The sequence below is a fragment of the Podarcis vaucheri genome (genome assembly GCF_965113315.1).
Source record: "Podarcis vaucheri genome assembly, chromosome: 3".
Lineage (NCBI taxonomy): Eukaryota > Metazoa > Chordata > Lepidosauria > Squamata > Lacertidae > Podarcis > Podarcis vaucheri.
This window is the reverse complement of record NC_138761.1, coordinates 120899154-120916408: the sequence shown is the minus strand read 5'-3', so window position 1 is coordinate 120916408 and position 17255 is coordinate 120899154. Positions and strand designations below refer to the sequence as shown.

General features: G+C 46.1%; 1 protein-coding gene across 2 annotated transcripts; it reads left to right on the top strand.

Moving 5' to 3' along the window:
• Positions 1 to 312: 312 nt before the first annotated feature.
• On the top strand, positions 313 to 16761 carry FAM124A (family with sequence similarity 124 member A). Of its 2 annotated transcripts, XM_082216394.1 has the most exons (4): positions 313 to 410; positions 2970 to 3001; positions 9946 to 10676; positions 13695 to 16761. In XM_082216394.1, the coding sequence occupies exons 1-4, from the start codon at positions 346 to 348 to the stop codon at positions 14475 to 14477; spliced, it is 1611 nt and encodes a 536-aa protein (XP_082072520.1). In that variant the 5' UTR covers positions 313 to 345; the 3' UTR covers positions 14478 to 16761. The 2 variants fall into 2 exon arrangements, with proteins under 2 accessions (XP_082072520.1, XP_082072521.1); XM_082216395.1 differs by lacking the exons at positions 313 to 410; positions 2970 to 3001 and adding an exon at positions 6735 to 6852.
• The last annotated feature ends 494 nt before the right edge of the window (positions 16762 to 17255 follow it).

Below are 17255 nucleotides of genomic sequence, written 5' to 3'. Positions count from 1 at the left end.
ATTGTTGTTGTTGTTGATGATGATTTTAAATCTCTACCTGGCTGAAACGCGGCATCCTCCTTTCTTTACGCATTCCCGTGCGCACTTGGCACCACCGACGGGTCCCGGGACGCATTCCATGGCGCGCCGCGCGGATCCTCCGCCGCAGAAGCGCCGCGGAGAGGAGCGCCGCGCGCCTGCAGCCTGGCCGGGCAAATCCCCGTCGGGAGGATGGACCTTCCGGCCAGGGGGCAGCGCGGGAGGCCCGCCCACCGACCCGTCCCTCGCCCTCCTCCGCCCTCGCCGCCACCCAGCCCGGCAAGAAGGAGCAGCAGCAGCCGGAGCAGCCGGAGCAGCCGCCGCGCCATGCGCCGGAAAGGGGGCGGCCGCTGGCAGGACGAGGCCGCCGACTCCGGAGCCGAGACGGCCGGGTGAGTGAGTCCCCTCTCCGGCACCGGGGGTTTCTGGTCCCCGGTCCCTTTCCCTCGACAAGGATGCCCATCCGCTTCAGACGGGGATGGGGGTCCCCCTGGACGGGCGTTGAAGATGCAGCATCGAAACCAAAGCGCAACAAGCCCTTAAATATAGGGAAACCCCACAGGTGATCAGCCCCACTCCGGATTCGCTCCTAGTGCGTTTTGGCGCCTCGTCTGGTCCCATCCCTCTCCAAACCTCAAATAATGGAGTGGGAAGGGACCGCCGGGGTCATGTAGTCCAAGCCTCTCCCAAACCCCAGATAATAGAATCATGTAGTTGTAAAAGGACCATTGAGGGTCAGTCTAGTCCACCCCCCCTTTGCCCAACTTGAGACTCGAACTCAGGACTCTGAGATGAAGAAGCTTAGGCTCTACCGACGGAGCCATCCGACTCGCACAAATCCGAACCTGCTGGTTTGATCCCAAAAGTAATGGGGCTTGTGAGCTATGACTGAGGGATTTGTGCATTCTTGCGTCTGGGGGTGGAATGTAGGAAATCTTAGGAAAAGAAAGTAAATTAATCGAACGTCGAACGTTTAATGTTGCCTGCCTTTCCAGCTAAGCTCTTCTTCAGGGAAACTTGGACAAATGTTTGATCCTAAATTTTTTTTTAGAAAGGTGAACGTGTTCAAATAGAGGCGAGGATTTTGCCTCAAACAGGACGCCTCTCTGCGTGCTTTGTTATAATCAGTGCACAACCATTTTCCTTGCAGAACAGTTTCAGAGGCAGTAGTGATGTTGAAAAAGAACCAAAAATTTGGGTAGCTTTTATATCTGGGTATATATAATGTTCTAAAAGGGTTGAGGAGAGAAAGATCTTATATCATTACCTGTTGTTAATAAAGTGCCCTTATGGGGCATAAAAAGATTTGGTGAGTAGGAACTTGGGCGCAGGATCCAGGCGGCAGCAGAAATCGTAGTCTGGCAATGAGAATGGGCATGTTTAAGGTACATGCACCCAGCAATCCAAAAATGCAATGGAATTCAAGTGTCTCCCAATTTTAGGGCCGTTTCATGTTTTATCTTGGGTGCATTTGTGCATTACGACTACATTACAATGTGTTCAGTGATCATTGTGTATGTGCACACATCCCTGTCTACATACTCCCACCAGTGTGTGTGCTTGGGCACATATATACATGTGTGTAAGGGATGTGTCTGCATATGGTCTGGGTCATGCAGCACGTTCTAATGTTTTGTGTATGGACAAGCAGGGGAATATTTCTGTGCTACAGGTGAAACTCGGAAAATTAGAATATCGTGGAAAAGTTCATTTATTTCAGTAATTCAACTTAAAGGTGAAACGAATATATGAGATAGACTCATGACATGCAAAGCGAGATATGTCAAGCCTTTATTTGTTATAATTGTGATGTTTATGGTGTACAGCTGATGAAAACCCCAAATTAACAATCTCAGAAAATTAGAATATTAAATGAAATCAGCAAAACAAAGACTGCAAATAGAGCAGTACTGGACCTCTGAGAAGTAGAAGCATGCATATGTACTCAGTACTTGGTTTGGGCCCCTTGTGCATCAATTCCTGCCTCAGTGCGGCGTGGCGTGGATGCTATCAGCCTGTGGCACTGCTGAGGTGTTATGGAAGACCAGGAAGCTTCAATAGCAGCCTTCAGCTCTTCTGCATTGCTCGGTCTCATGTCTCTCATCTTTCTCTTGGCAATGCCCCATAGATTCTCTATGGGGCCAGTGAGTTTGCTGGCCAATCAAGCACAGTAATCCCATGGGCATTGAACCGCCATGATCATCACAATTATAACAAATAAAGGCTTGACATATCTCGCTTTGCATGTCATGAGTCTATCTCATATATTAGTTTCACCTTTTAAGTTGAATTACTGAAATAAATGAAATTTTCCACGATATTCTAATTTTCCAATTTTCACCTGTACATGTAACCTGTTCCACAATTGTCATTTTCAACCAAGATGGTTCAGACTCATCTTATGAACCAAAGAAGCAGACTGTTCATGTAGCATGTAATAGTCAAAACATATTTTTGTAGCAAGATGTATGTCTTTCGGGGGGGCAGGAGGGGGGAGCAGTAAGGCTTCATTCATGCAGAAAATTTTGATTTACACGATTTGAGTATGAGCTTGTAATTGGAATTCCACTCATACATGCAGTCTAAAATAGTGCCCCCAACCAACTTATTTCAAGGAAGTTAAAGACCTTGCTTCCGCATGGACCATACCGTACTATCTGCTGTTTTCTGCTATTTTAAAACTGCATTTATAGCCTGCCTTTCTCCAAAGAACTCGTGGCATCATACATGGTTCTCTCCCTAACCTCCTGAGGACTTGCAACAACCCTGTGAGATTCAGCAGGCTGAGAGATGGTGACTGGTCCAAAGACACCTTCATAGCCGAGTGGGGATTTGAACCCAGGTCTCCCAGGGGCTAGCTTGACACTCTAACCATAATGACATAACCCAAGTCCCCATTGTTCGCCAGCCCTACTGAACTTAACATATTTTTTTTCATTTTTTTACTGCAGGTCAGAATACAGCTGTGTGTCGTCTTCCAGCAGTGAGTATAATTTTGTTCTTCTGTTAGTGTCCACTTAATGAAGCTGTAGCTACCTGTGGGAAGCTTTGGGGACAGGCCAGTTCACCCTCAGGTTCCACAGGGGCAGGAGATGCAGTCTCCAAGAAATACATCACCCGCTGCTGCTGCTGGTGCCAAAATGTCTTGGCCTGGCCCTCTTTGGGATGCACATTTTCAAGGTACCGTATTTTTCGTCCCATAGGACGCACCTAGTTTTTTTTGGGGGGAAATAAAGGAAATTTCCCCCCTTTATTTCCCCCCAAAAAGCAGGTCGGGGAAACCGAACCAGGTCGAGGAACAGCGGGATGGCGGCGCTGCGCCTCCCTGCTGTCCCCCGAGCTTGTGGGGCTGGCCCATGTCTGCCCTGCGCGAGGGGCGCTCTGCATCAGGGCGCCCCCCCTGCGGGGCGGCAGGCTGCTATCCGCAGCGTGGGGAGCCCTGCGGGGAACTCCTGCAAGGCTCCCCACGCAGCGGATGTCTGCCGGGCGCAGGGGGTGCTCTGCTTCAAGGCGCCCCTTGCGCTGGGCGGCAGGCTGCTATCCGCAGCGTGGGGAGCCCTGCAGGACCTCCCACAGGGCTGCCTAGGCTGTGGATGTGTTCCTGAAGCCTGGAGAGCGAGAGGGGTTGGTGCGCACCGACCCCTCTCGCTCTCCAAGCTTCAGCAAAAGCCTGCATTCGCCCCATAGGACGCACCCAGATTTCCCCTTCATTTTTGGAGGGGAAAAAGTGCGTCCTATAGGGCGAAAAATACGGTATCTTGGGTTACAGACGCTTCAGGTTACAGGTGCTTCAGGTTACAGACTCTGCTAACCCAGAAATAGTACCTCAGGTTAAGAACTTTGCTTCAGGATGAGAACAGAAATTGCGCGGCAGCAGCAGGAGGCCCCATTAGCTAAAGTGGTACTTCAGGTTAAGAACAGTTTCAGGTTAAGAACGGACCTCCAGAACGAATTAAGTTCTTAACCCGAGGTACCACTGTATGTGGGTGGGGAGCCTCTACTGAACTAGTATGGAGGAAGAAAGATTTTCTGAAAAGGGAGGAACATTCACTAATAGGAAGGGGCTCTAGGCTACAATCCTGCACATCCTTACCTGGGAGTATTGAAGTAACAGGGGCTTACTTCATGTACTTACTTCAAGTAAACATGTATAGGCTAGTAAGTAAAAAATTCCTTCCAGTAGCACCTTAAAGACCAACTAAGTTAGTTCTTGGTATGAGCTTTCGTGTGCATGCACACTTCTTCAGATACACTGAAACAGAAGTTGCCAGATCCTTCTATATAGTGAGAAGGTGGGGAGGGGTATTACTCAGAAGGGTGGTGGGAATGGGAGATTGGCAGGTAGCTGAGATGAGCCTGTTGACGACTCTTAACGACTGCAATAGGTCTTACAGGAAAAGGCAAGGGGTGAGAAGGTGAAAAATGGCTTAGTCATGTATAATGAGATAAGAATCCAATGTCTTTGTTCAAACCAGGTCTCTCCATGGTTTTGAGTTTGGTAATGAGTTGCAATTCAGCAGCTTCTCTTTCCAGTCTATTTCTGAAATTCCTTTGTAGTAAAACAGCTAGTAAGTGCGAGCCTTTGCATAGTCAAGAAGTTCAGTCCAGTTTGGGCAAGCCAGGACTTTCGTTGCTGGTGGTAGATGTAGGTGGACCTTTCACTGAGATGTGTGTGGCACTTAATGACGACAGTCAGACACAGACTGGGGACGGACCCAAACTGTGTGGTACATGTGTTGCAGCCATGGTGGCACAGAGGCATGTGTGACTCTTCTTCTCCACCCCAGCTCAATCTCGGAAGCTACTCAGTAGGTGGGTATTTTGTTTTGGAAAGAAAATTCCAGTGCCTCACTTGGGGGCAGCCAAAAGGGTGCTCCCCAAATGTCATTGGACCACAAATCCCATCATCCTGAAGACTGGCCATGCTGGCTGTGACTGATGGGAGTTAGAGTACAACAATATCTGACTGCCCCCTGGTAACCTATCCAGTGTGGAGTGTGTGTCCCTATTGTTGGAGACTCTGTTGTGGCTGGTGAAAAGGCCACCCATTATGGAGAGGACTTTTTAGTGGGAAATCTATGGCACTCCAGCTCCCATCAGCCCTAGTCAGCATGGCCAATGGTCAGGGATGATGGGAAGTGTAGTCCAACACTCTTCCAGCCGACAGCAGAATGAATTGGGTGAATTCATCCAAGGCTGAACCCGAGGTTCCATCAGGAAGGCTCTGGAACGGTGAAAAGTGATTAGTCTGACACAACCGACAGAGCAAACTTTGTTTCCTGTCTTTTGACTGTCCCAGAGATGCCTATTTTCAGGGCTAGCATGTTGAGAAGACTCCGTTGTCCTGGCAGATAATTGCTGCTTGAGATTACAGGTCCGTATTGCATGAGATCTCTTTGTGTGGTAGAGCAGTTAAATTGTTCTGCTTTGATTTTGCCCACTGACCTTGAGGGGTGCTGTGGATCAGTTATTAGGGATTGCGTTGTTTCTGCACTTGAGGTTGCCGAGAATAGTTTGACCATTACTGCCTACACGGTAGTGTCTTCTTCGGCGTCTTAATCATTGGACATCACCCAATTTTCAGAGGAGCTGACACACACACACACACAGCAGCGAGACAGAAGACTAGCTCACCCGCCTCTAGACATATTAGGCTGAAAATGAGGACGCATTATGGGAAAGTTTTGGTTCCTTTCCATACCAGAGCCCATTAGCACAGTGGAGGCTCTGCTCTTCTCCAGTCAACTGGAAGCAAAATTAAAATTGTGTTTCTGGAAAGGTTGCCCCAAAGAGAATGCGTGCCTCAGGCTAACCAAGGCTTCCCACCCTGTTATGTAATAATGGAGTGAAATATTTATCTCAATTCCAGAGAAAACAGCTAGTGTGGAAACGACACGGCAGCAAATAAATCAACACACCTACTTGTCATTGTTGCTGTAAAGTACTTTCCTTTATAACCTTCCCAGATAATGAGAGAGTGGACTGGCGAACTCAGGCTGTGTCCGAGGCTTTTTGCGATGACAGTTACCAGTTTGCACATTCTTTTGTTTCAGCTGTACTCGGGTGCTGCTAGTGTGACCATGGTTTCAGGATTTGTGTTATTTGTTGTTGTTTAGTCGTTTAGTCGTGTCCGACTCTTCGTGACCCCATGGACCAGAGCACGCCAGGCCCTCCTGTCTTCCACTGCCTCCCACAGTTTGGTCAAACTCATGCTGGTAGCTTCGAGAACACTGTCCAACCATCTTGTCCTCCGTCGTCCCCTTCTCCTTGTGCCCTCCATCTTCCCCAACATCAGGGTCTTTTCCAGGGAGTCTTCTCTTCTCATGAGGTGGCCAAAGTATTGGAGCCTCAGCTTCAGGATCTGTCCTTCCAGTGAGCACTCAGGGCTGATTTCCTTAAGAACGGATAGGTTTGTTCTTCTTGCAGTCCATGGGACTCTCAAGAGTCTCCTCCAGCACCAGAATTCAAAAGCATCAATTCTTTGGCGATCAGCCTTCTTGATGGTCCAGCTCTCACTTCCATACATCACTACTGGGAAAACCATCGCTTTAACTATACGGGCCTTTGTTGGCAAGGAGATGTCTCTGCTTTTTTGTGTTATTAGAGGTTCTGAAATGTTCTTTTTCCTGATACTAATTTCAGTTGATAGTGCCAATAAAGGCAGAAGGTTGCTTGGAGGCATCTGCTCTGCTCTGCCTTCACAGTTGCTAGAAACTGCAGGAAGAGAAAATGCGGTTGTTCATCTAGTTGGCCACTTTGAGAACAAGATGCTCGACTACAGGGGCCATTCATTGGCTGGATCTAGTGGCGGAGGAACCCTCTCCGGCACCTGAGGTGGGGTACCACGCAAGTGGCATCCCGTACGGCGTGCACATGTGCGGCATCCCATACAGATTGCGCACGCACAGCAGCCCGTACGGTCGCCGTGCGAGAGGCAGCCTGTACGGACACTCGTATGGACGGCACACGAGAGCAGCAGCCCTTATGGATGCCGCATGAGCGCGCCCTTGGCTGCTCTACAGCTGGGGGGAGGCAGGGGCCATCTTTTCACCCCCCCCCCCGAGTGGCACCCAGGGCGTCCCACCCCCCACTTCATACGCCCCTGGCTAGATCCACAGGTTCTCTTTATGTTCATTTGGGTAAGCGCTTGTGAGCTAGAGCAATATTTATTGTAGCTAATGAAAACCAGGCAGAAGAAGTTGGATCGTCTGTTGCCTATACCTTATAAGAAGTGTAGGCAGCAATAATACCTCAAGTGTGTGATTGTTTGGACCCAGTGCTAGGAATTAGCCAGGCGTGTTTTGCGAGTGGTGTGGGTCCAATTGCAACCACATGGAGATCTCTGGATGCCACGACTGGGGAAGGGCTTAGAGGAGGGCTGGATCCAGACACACCAAAGAAGCGTTTCGGTTAAACGCGTCGTAAACTTTGTATGAGAAATCGAGTTGGCAAAAAACAGAACTCCGCAGCGCCATCTGGGGTCACAGTGCTTTAATGCATATACAATGTGTATAAAGCACTTTTTCTTTGCCAATGTAGGTGAGTCCAAGGATCTGAAATAATTTCCTTGAAGACTGAATTTGTTTTATTCTGGATTGCAATGTGTTGTAAAATGCTTTGAGTCCCCCCCCCTTAAAATATAAAGTGGTATAGAAATGAAATTAGTAGTAGTAGTAGTAGTAGTAGTAATAATAATAATAATAATAATAATAATAATAATAATTAAATCCCATTACAAAAAAATAACCAAAGCAGCACCAAGGCATTCCATTATGGCGACTGCAACTAGGTTTAAGGTGCCATTTGGCAATTAGATTCTATATCTGCATTTCTAACACAGTTTGGATCTACTTACTGAATAGAGAGAGTGCTGTTGTGCTCAGATTCTCCACTGTGAGAAGAGTCCGAGTTGGGCTGGGAGTTGCAGCTCTGTGCAGGCCTTACTTTCAGCACCCTTAACAAACTACAGTTCCCAGGATTCTTTGGGGGAAGCCATGATGGTTAACTGTGGCACAAGTGTGCTCTAAGTGTATGGTGTAGAGGTGACCTTAGTCTTCATCTGAATTTATTTGCACATTTCTACTTTGAGGGATGCTTTCAAGTGTCTTGTGAGTTTCTAAGCTTCTCATTCCCTGCCGCCACATTGTAAATGGTTGTGACATCTGTCAAAGTGGTTACACCTCCGGGAGTGAAGCACAAAAGGATCATCTCACTCGCGGCTTCTCTACTGACCTACATGCACCGAGTTGGGCTGCTAGATATACTGTAGTTTAAGTTGGTTTCCAGTTTAACTTCAAAGTCCATGCCAAATTTAGAGGTTTTGCTGTTTTCTTCTTCTTCAGTCTGTTAGCTGGAGGGTTAAAAGTGTCGGTTCACATTGAAAGAGATTTGCAAAATCACTGCGAGCTATTTTAATTATACTGACTGAAGTGATACATTTTTGCTTCGCATAAAAGGCAGAACCGCTGGTCATCTGTGTGTGGCACGCAGATGTATGATCTGAAGTGACATTGCCCATGCTTGCGTAAAAGAGGACAACTTGTTGGCTATGCTTTGCCTGTTCGGCAGTCTGGCATCGTACCATCTTCTTGAGACTTTTGGCAGGATATCACAAATGGTTCCTCCTCTGCAATGCCTAGATGGATGGAATAGCCTTCTTTCCTCCTTTCCCAACTTATTTCTTGCTCCATCTATCCAGCTGATGAAATTCTGTGCTCTATCTCCTCCTTAGTCTTCCTGAGCATTGAAAAGAAGTTCACCTCAGATTCTGAAGCCTGCTGGGCAGCAGCTCCTGATGTAGGCTTCAGAATTAATGAGATGGAACTGAGCAGCAAGAACACACATCAGTTTAAAATGAAGAGAAGTTCTCCCCTTGCCTGCAGCCAGTCCTTTATTATGTGACTGAATTTGGGGTTTGAGGCTATTTCAGTTAGCGGCACAGGGAAATCTGTCTGGGATGTTGTTTACTCCATCAGGAATATTGCTTACTTGGGCACCAGACACACTTCAACCCTGAGAGCGTAGTGGTCCAGATATGTCTTGGAACAGGATTGGCAGTTATGGGTTATCTGACGTATGCAGATTTAAGATGGAGACGTGGACTGAATTCTCTGTTTGGGACCCAAAGCTGTGGCAAGTATGATCCAATACAGATTCCAAGGGGTTGTATTCAAAGACTGGGAGCGGCTGCCGAGACCATATAACACCGGTCTTGAAAGACCTACACTGGCTCCCAGTACGTTTCCGAGCACAATTCAGAGTGTTGGTGCTGACCTTTAAAGCCCTAAACGGCCTCGGTCCAGTATACTTGAAGGAGCGTCTCCACCCCCATCGTTCTGCCCGGACACTGAGGTCCAGCGCCGAGGGCCTTCTGGCGGTTCCCTCGCTGCGAGAAGCCAAGTTACAGGGAACCAGGCAGAGGGCCTTTTCGGTAGCGGCACCCGCCCTTTGGAACGCCCTCCCACCCGATGTCAAAGAGAAAAATAACTACCAAACTTTTAGAAAACATCTGAAGGCAGCCCTGTTTAGATAAGCTTTTAATGTTTAATAGGTTATTGTATTTTGGTGTTTTGTTGGAAGCCGACCAGAGTGGCTGGGGAAACCCAGCCAGATGGGCGGGGTATAAATAAATTATTATTATTATTATTATTATTATTATTATTATTATTATTATTATTGCTATGCAGGAGTGAAATGACTTCTTGCACAATGGGATTCCCCTTCCACACACCCTAACTTTGGAGCAGATTTGGGGACAGTGTGGGGCGTGTGCAGGGGGAAGAAATGGTGGGGGGAATCCTATTGCACAAGTGGAAGTTCTTCCATTTGCTCATTTAGTTACTTGAAAACCACACCTTTTTAGAAAACTGAATGTAAACCGTTGCAAACCAAACCAGAATGACTGGGATTTCCCCCTCCTCCATTCAGGTGAACTTTCTGTGGAGGATGTGCAAGATCCTTTCCTTCTTAGCATGCACCTAATTGCAGACCCAGGAGACTCTGGTGTCCTCCAGCAAGCCATCGATAGCCTATTGGCATGGATCCACCCAGATCTCCAACTCTTCCGCGTTTCGGAAAGGAGGAAAGCAAGGAAGCCCGACAAGGCCACAGTCTCTCAGCCAGCTCTTGCAGTAATCCTCTTTCTGAAGGAAGAATATGATGAGGAGCCAATCCTGCAACTTCACGAGTCCTTTCAAAGGCCACCCTGGCATTACCACCACACGGAACAGGTGCACGGCAACTTCCTCCCTTACATGCCAGGCAGCCAGGACTTTTTCACCTTGGCCCAAGGCACTCCTCTGTGGGCCATACGGCCAGTGCACTATGGGAAGGAAATAATACGCTTCACCATCTACTGCAGGAATGAAAAATTTGCCAGCATTATGAAGCTCTACGAACTCATTCTGAGAAGACGGGTTTGTCAGAAAAAGGCAGGCTTTTGTGTGTTCCCCGTCTATTCCAATGTGGATATTGATATTCAGTTGTCTTTAAAGAGGCTTCCCAAAGGCCATGTGCCAAGTCCCACAGAGTCAGCGCTGCTGGAATTCCGAGTCAAAGATATTGAGCAGTTGATGTCTCTCTTGCCTAATCCTTGCAGCCGGATCAGCGAAGGCAGGTGGCAAACGGAAGATCCTGATGGGAACAAGATCCTCCTGCAGGTATTTCTTAGCACCCCTAAATCTCCATGCGGCATTTGGGAATGCAGATTTTAAGTTGCCATGCATGGGGTGGGGGTGGGAATCAGAATGTGTTTGAAGGATACGCAGCATAATTGTGTGTAAAGTTTCCTTGGAAATAAGTACTATTAAGTTCCATCAGAAAAGTCCCTACTTTTGTTTCCAAACTGAAATGTGCTGCCTGCGTATTGTCCGTATAATAAATACCGTATTTTTTGCTCTATAAGACTCACTTTTTCCCTCCTAAAAAGTAAGGGGAAATGTGTGTGCATCTTATGGAGCGAATACAGGCTGCGCAGCTATCACAGAAGCCAGAACAGCAAGAGGGATTGCTTCTTTCACTGCGCAGCGATCCCTCTTGCTGTTCTGGCTTCTGAGATTCAGAATATTTTTTTTTTCTTGTTCTCCTCCAAAAACTAGGTGCATCTTGTGGTCTGGTGCGTCTTATAGAGCGAAAAATACAGTGATTACTATGGTCTAGTGAGCTCCTTGTAATACCAGTATGAATTGTTTCATACTAATCACCATCCATTGCCAAAGACCTCTGGTCTTTTGGTGTGGACTGGGGTGATGATGGCAACACACCAGAGGGTGAATAAAGTCCCATAGCACAATTCACATATATTTCTCTAGTTTGAAAGATCCATCACTTCCAATTCTAAACTTTCCCTTTGAACCTTATGGACTGCAGAAAGTAGAAGCCTTGTATAAACAGAAAGAACCTTGTCAACTCTTTTCCATGTTAGTTTGTTCCTGGGCTGACTCTGTATAATTTCCCACAATTTGTCAGATTTTTTGACTGTGCATGATGGAGGAATTCAAAAAAAGCAAGAAGCCAAAGGCCTAGTTCACATGTAAACCATGGCTAAGTGTGAATGTGGGTAGTGAGTACAAAAATCGCAGCCACTTTGCTCATCCCCTGGTCCTGGTACTGCTGGCTTACTCCCCGGAGCTAAGCCATGGTGTGGCTTAGAGTTACATGTGAACCTTGACAAACCACAAACCCAAGTTCAGATGTAGCGCTAAACCAAACCATAGCTCATCTTTGTATCGTGGAACAGCAGGACTGAGGAAGGAGGGAAATGGCTGCAATTTTTGCCATGAATACTCACATGCTCATATGTCCACGCTTAGCCATGGTTTCCTTGAGATTAGAGGTAAAAGGGGCTAAAGGTTGTTTTAGACAAAGATCTTTCAGCTGTGTTACAGGAACAATAACATTGTGACTACATTTGATTTGATTAGTCAACAGGCAACACTCTTAGGATGATACAGTGGTGCCCCGCAAGACGAATGCCTCGCAAGACGGAAAACTCGCTAGACGAAAGAGTTTTCTGTTTTGGAGGTGCTTCGCAAAACGAATTTCCTATGGGCTTGCTTTGCAAGACAACAATGTCTTGCGAGTTCCTGCTGGTTTTTTTCCCTCCCCCCCTTTTTCTAAGCCGCTAAGCCGCTTATCAGCAGATAAGCCGCTAAAAGCTGCTAATAGCGCTAATCCGCTAATCCGTCAATGGGCTTGCTTCGCAAGATGAAAAAACCGCTAGACGAAGAGAATCACAGAACGGATTCTTTTCATCTTGCGAGGCACCACTATATTGGCAAAGTACTTTCAAAGGATGAGGAATATAGAATAGGTGTGTTCTTGGCTGCAGGTTGTGGTTAGACAGGAGATTGTGTAGTCATGAATCCAGGTTTAGTTAACACGCTAAGCCAAACCGTGGTTTAGCTCAGCATGGGAGCAAAAGCAAAGTGCTGCAAGCTGTCCTTGAGATAGCACAGTTGGTAAAGCATGGAACTCTGAATTTCTGGATTGTGGGTTCTAGATTATCCTTGGGATCCCTTCCAACTCTCTAATCCTATGATTCTATTTTTGCATGGTCCTGGTAAGCCATAGTTTGGCTTACCATGATGGGCGAACCAAGCTGTTGTGGAAATGATTCCTAAAAACAGAAAGTTGAAAATTATTTACTATCAGTTTCTCGGGCACTGTTTACATACAAGTTGTAATAAGGTGCTTAACTTTGGAAACAATTAGTTCAGCAGCAGATTCTTTTTTTACCATTTAATCAGGCAACCTGTGGAACTTTATGGAAGTACCTGAGTCTGGTATAAAACGTAGCAGGATAGCATCATTTTATTCTAAGACCTCTGTGCATTTAGTAGGAATAATGGGAAACTTTGGGAAATCGGTGCAAGATTTTTGAAGAATGTGGATATATTTGCTTTTAGAGAATGGTATAGTTGCTAGGCTTTGCGTCATCTAGACAACAGTGCAATCAGAATAAACTGGTGCGACGTCTGGCAACTGTGCAGCTCTGTTTAAGCAGAAACAGTTCTTTATTGCCTTGCTGATATAAGTGTATCAGTTTGTACATAGCGCTTTTGTTACTTAGAACTGCAGACTCCAGTTGAGTCCATGTTCCTTGTGCTCTTTGCTTCTGACTCATTCTGCAGAAAACAAGCAGTTCTCTGTCAGCACTAATGGCCCTGCAGAAACCAAAAATATAAAGGAGAAAGAAAAGGCAACAACGCCGTAGTGGTTCTTTTCCTTAAACCAGCTGGAGGATTTTGTCCCTGGAGAGGGTAGTTCTCCAAAGAGGGGAATAAGATTTCTCCACTATGCTTGTTATTTATAAGCTAGTTATTTCCATGCCACCATTTAAGAAAGAAGAAAAGGCTTAGGGCTTTGTATATTAGCAGTGTTAATCTGTTGTAGGATACAAGTTCTGATTCTGCAGTGCGATCCAATGCACGCCTACTCAGAAGCAATTAACATTTAATTCAACAAGACTTACTCCAAGGTAAACAGTAGCCTTCATCAACTTGGTACATTTCTGATGCTTTCCACTACATTTCCCCTAAGCTCCTGGCACCCCAGCCAATTACTGTTGCTGATTAATGCAACCAGTGGCCATTTAACATGTAGTAGATAATTCAGCTCTGGAAATAAAGGTTTGTTGTTAATGTGACCTCCTCCCTTTTCATCCCTCTTCTTCACAGCAGGCCCGGTATAGGAAGTGTGGTAAGCTGAACAAGTTTTGCTCGCCATCTCCTGCAAGGCACCTTCCCGTTACACCGCTTCCAAGTTTTCTTCCCCAAAGCAGCAGGTGGACTCTCAACAAAGCCAGCGATCCTTCAAAACCAGTTTATTCCATTGCGTTTCACCATGCCAGTCTGTGCCTTGGCGTTTCCCAGCAGGACTTGAGAAATCACAACCAAGCACTTTCCGCCAGAGCCTCTGCCGACTCATTTCAGCGAAGCAAGTCTCTTGCTTGCTTGCCCACAGTGCGCTCTTCGCTGGTCCCCAAATCTTTTCATTTTAGCGAGCCAAATTCCTTAAGCACTTTCTCTTCTGGGCACAGGACAAGAAGCAGAGTTAACCTTGATGACTTGGAAGGAGTTCAGGAGACTGATGTGGACACAGGGATGAAACTCGCCTTCGCTGATCTATCTGTGGTCTCGGCTTATTCAGTTTCAGATGGGTTCAGCAGTGACGCGGAAGCAAAGACTAAGCATCCTGTAAAAGGGCAAAGTGTCAAGAGATTTAAGGAGCCCGGCTCTCGAGGAAGATCCCCATCAGCCAAGTGTAACATCTTTGAATTATCTTCCAGCTCGCTTCCTTTTCCTTTTGATTGGTTTTCCAGCTCTTCAGAGTCACATTCAGCTTCCCCATCAGCTGGTTCCTTTGAGATAAAATGTTTGCCAAGAGGAACTGTTTTCCCTTTTGCTGACAGCAGAACAACTGGTGGTGGGAAAAGCAACGAAGAAGAATTCTACATCTGAACCTGTGTGTGTGTGTGTGTGTGTGTGTGTGTGTGAGAGAGAGAGAGAGAGAGAGAGAGAGAGATAAAGAGAAAGCTATTTTCTTTAAGTGCTTGGTTATTGAGCCAGTTTCCACCCTGCGCCCAAGACCTGTTTGCTGCCCTGGGGTCTTGTGGTAAGTGTGTATGTTTAATTTCATTTCACTTTTAATTGGTACACCGCCTTTCTATATTACTATACACAAGGCGGTTTGCAAGCTGAAGAAACAACAAAATAGGCAGCAAAGATCACACACCTGATAACAATCTGATCCAATAATAAAAACATAACTTTAAAATAAGCAGCTTACATCAAATAAAGCAATATTCAATAATCCATTAGAATATAATAGTAAACAGTAAAATTAAATGTCTGCAAATAATAATTAAACAGTTTACACTTAACAATCACAATAAAGAATGATTAAACTATAATATGCGGGTGGCACATTGGGATGCGGGTTGCGTTGTGGGTTAAACCACAGAGCCTAGGGCTTGCCGATCAGAATGTTCGGCGGTTCGAATCCCCACAACAGGGTGAGCTCCCATTGCTCGGTCCCTGCTCCTGCCAACCTAGCAGTTCGAAAGCATGTCAAGTGCAAGTAGATAAATAGGTACCGCTCCGGCGGGAAGGTAAACGGTGTTTCCGTGCGCTGCTCTGGTTCGCCGGAAGCGGCTTAGTCATGCTGGCCACATGACCCGGAAACTGTACGCCGGCTCCCTCGGCCAATAAAGCGAGATGAGCGTCGCAACCCCAGAATCGTCCACGACTGGACGTAACGGTCAGGGGTCCCTTTACCTTTAAACTATAATCAGTAAAAATAACGGCAAGTCACAATGCACAAAATACCACAAAACATACAAAACCATGTAAAAGGATCAAATTGAGAAACAGGGACACACAACTTATGCAATATATATATAGATATATAGATATATATCCCTGAACTCCTCTCTTTCCAGCTGCTTCTGCTGTTCTTGAAGTCATGGTCTGGGAAAGTTTCCTAGGGCTGGAGGATGGAGCATGGCAGGTGGAAAAAGCCTTTGACTGATGATGGCAGCATAAGGTCTCTCTTCCGCTAGCTCTTGTCTCCCTCAGGCAGCTGTAATTTACACGTAGTGCTAAAGCTGAAGGTTTTCTGAAGATAATATGACAATTTTACATATATTCTCATTTGGGGAGTGAGTGCAGTGCGCTATGTTTTTGTTCCATCGTGTACTGTTGGAAGTTTTGTAGATTTCTCCCATCCCCACACAACCCAAGCACTCCCTCCTGTTTGGTTGCAGTGCCTGTCTGCCAGTTAGAACCCAGTTTAGATTTTCCAGCTGGAGTGAAAAATATTAGCTATGCTATCTGATAGAGAAACTTGACATTGTAGGGACTAGGTGCCTTAAATGAGACAGTATTCTGGATACCTTAGGCCACTGCTTATAACTATGTGACACTCTTTTGAGCCCTGAGATTCCGTCTCTCAGTATCTTAGCTGATAATCTTACAGCGTCTCTAGCAGTTCCAGCTAAATCCCATAGCAGGACACCACTAACGGTGAGGCTTGGTGTGATCAGGAGTGCTGTGAAGCTAAGAAAAGCACAGCTAAACAGATTAAAGTAGATAACTCTGAACTGTCAGTTAAAGATCTTACTGGATTGAATAGGGAATGCAAAAGCTTACAGAGTTATAAAAAGTCCTATCGGGAAAGGCGTTTATGGTTATTCCTGTTGAGGAACGTCATTTGGGAATAAAATTCTTCAGTAACGGTTGTCACTGCATGTGCAGTCGCTTTCCTGGCAAATATCTCAAATGAGACTTGGAAACAACACTTCCTTGCTATTTTAATAAATTAAATGCTGGTTTTAGTCTTGAATCCAACCTTAGACACTGTTATTTCTTATCTTGATCCCTTGGCCCAAGATCACATTTTGAGAAGGTAGAAAGGGATCATTACACAGTTTGCTAACCATAGCAGTCTGGAGGACGGGGATGTCGCTAGCAAGAAGTTAAAAAGCAATTTAGATTGGTAGGTGTGTGCTGTTGCCAAATCATCATTTTCATAATTCATTCCTTAGGGTGGAAATTGAGTGGGACCTATTTATAAGACAGGTGATAACCTAACAGAGCCTTCTCCCCAGCCTGGGTGGGGCTGACGGGAGTTGCAGTCCCAAACATCTGGATGGCACCAGGTTAAAGAAGACTGATCTGACTAGGGAGGAATTAGCCTGAATCTTTGCAAAATGATATGCCAAACACAAAATTATTTTTCTGCATTCAGTTTGGATTTGGATTTGATATCCTGCTTTATCACTACCCAAAGGAGTCTCAAAGCGGCTAACATTCTCCTTTCCCTTCCTCCCCCACAACAAACACTCTGTGAGGTGAGTGAGGCTGAGAGACTTCAGAGAAGTGTGACTGGCCCAAGGTCACCCAGCAGCTGCATGTGGAGGAGCGGAGACGCGAACTCGGTTCACCAGATTACGAGACTACCGCTCTTAACCACTACACCACACTGGACACCTTTATAGGACAAAGATGGGAAAGAAAAGGACTCAAAGATGACAGCCCAAGTTTTAAACCAGGGTGGAGCAAGAATATAGCTATGCATGGTTGTGTCACTTTACTCAGAAACCTTGGGACAATGGCTACAACTGTCACACATTTGTAGGTGTCAAATACTGGAGACACAGATGAGATAACACCTATAGAAGAGCAGACAGAGTAGGAACAACTCTCCAGAAAAGTATTTATATTGTTAAGATTTTGGAC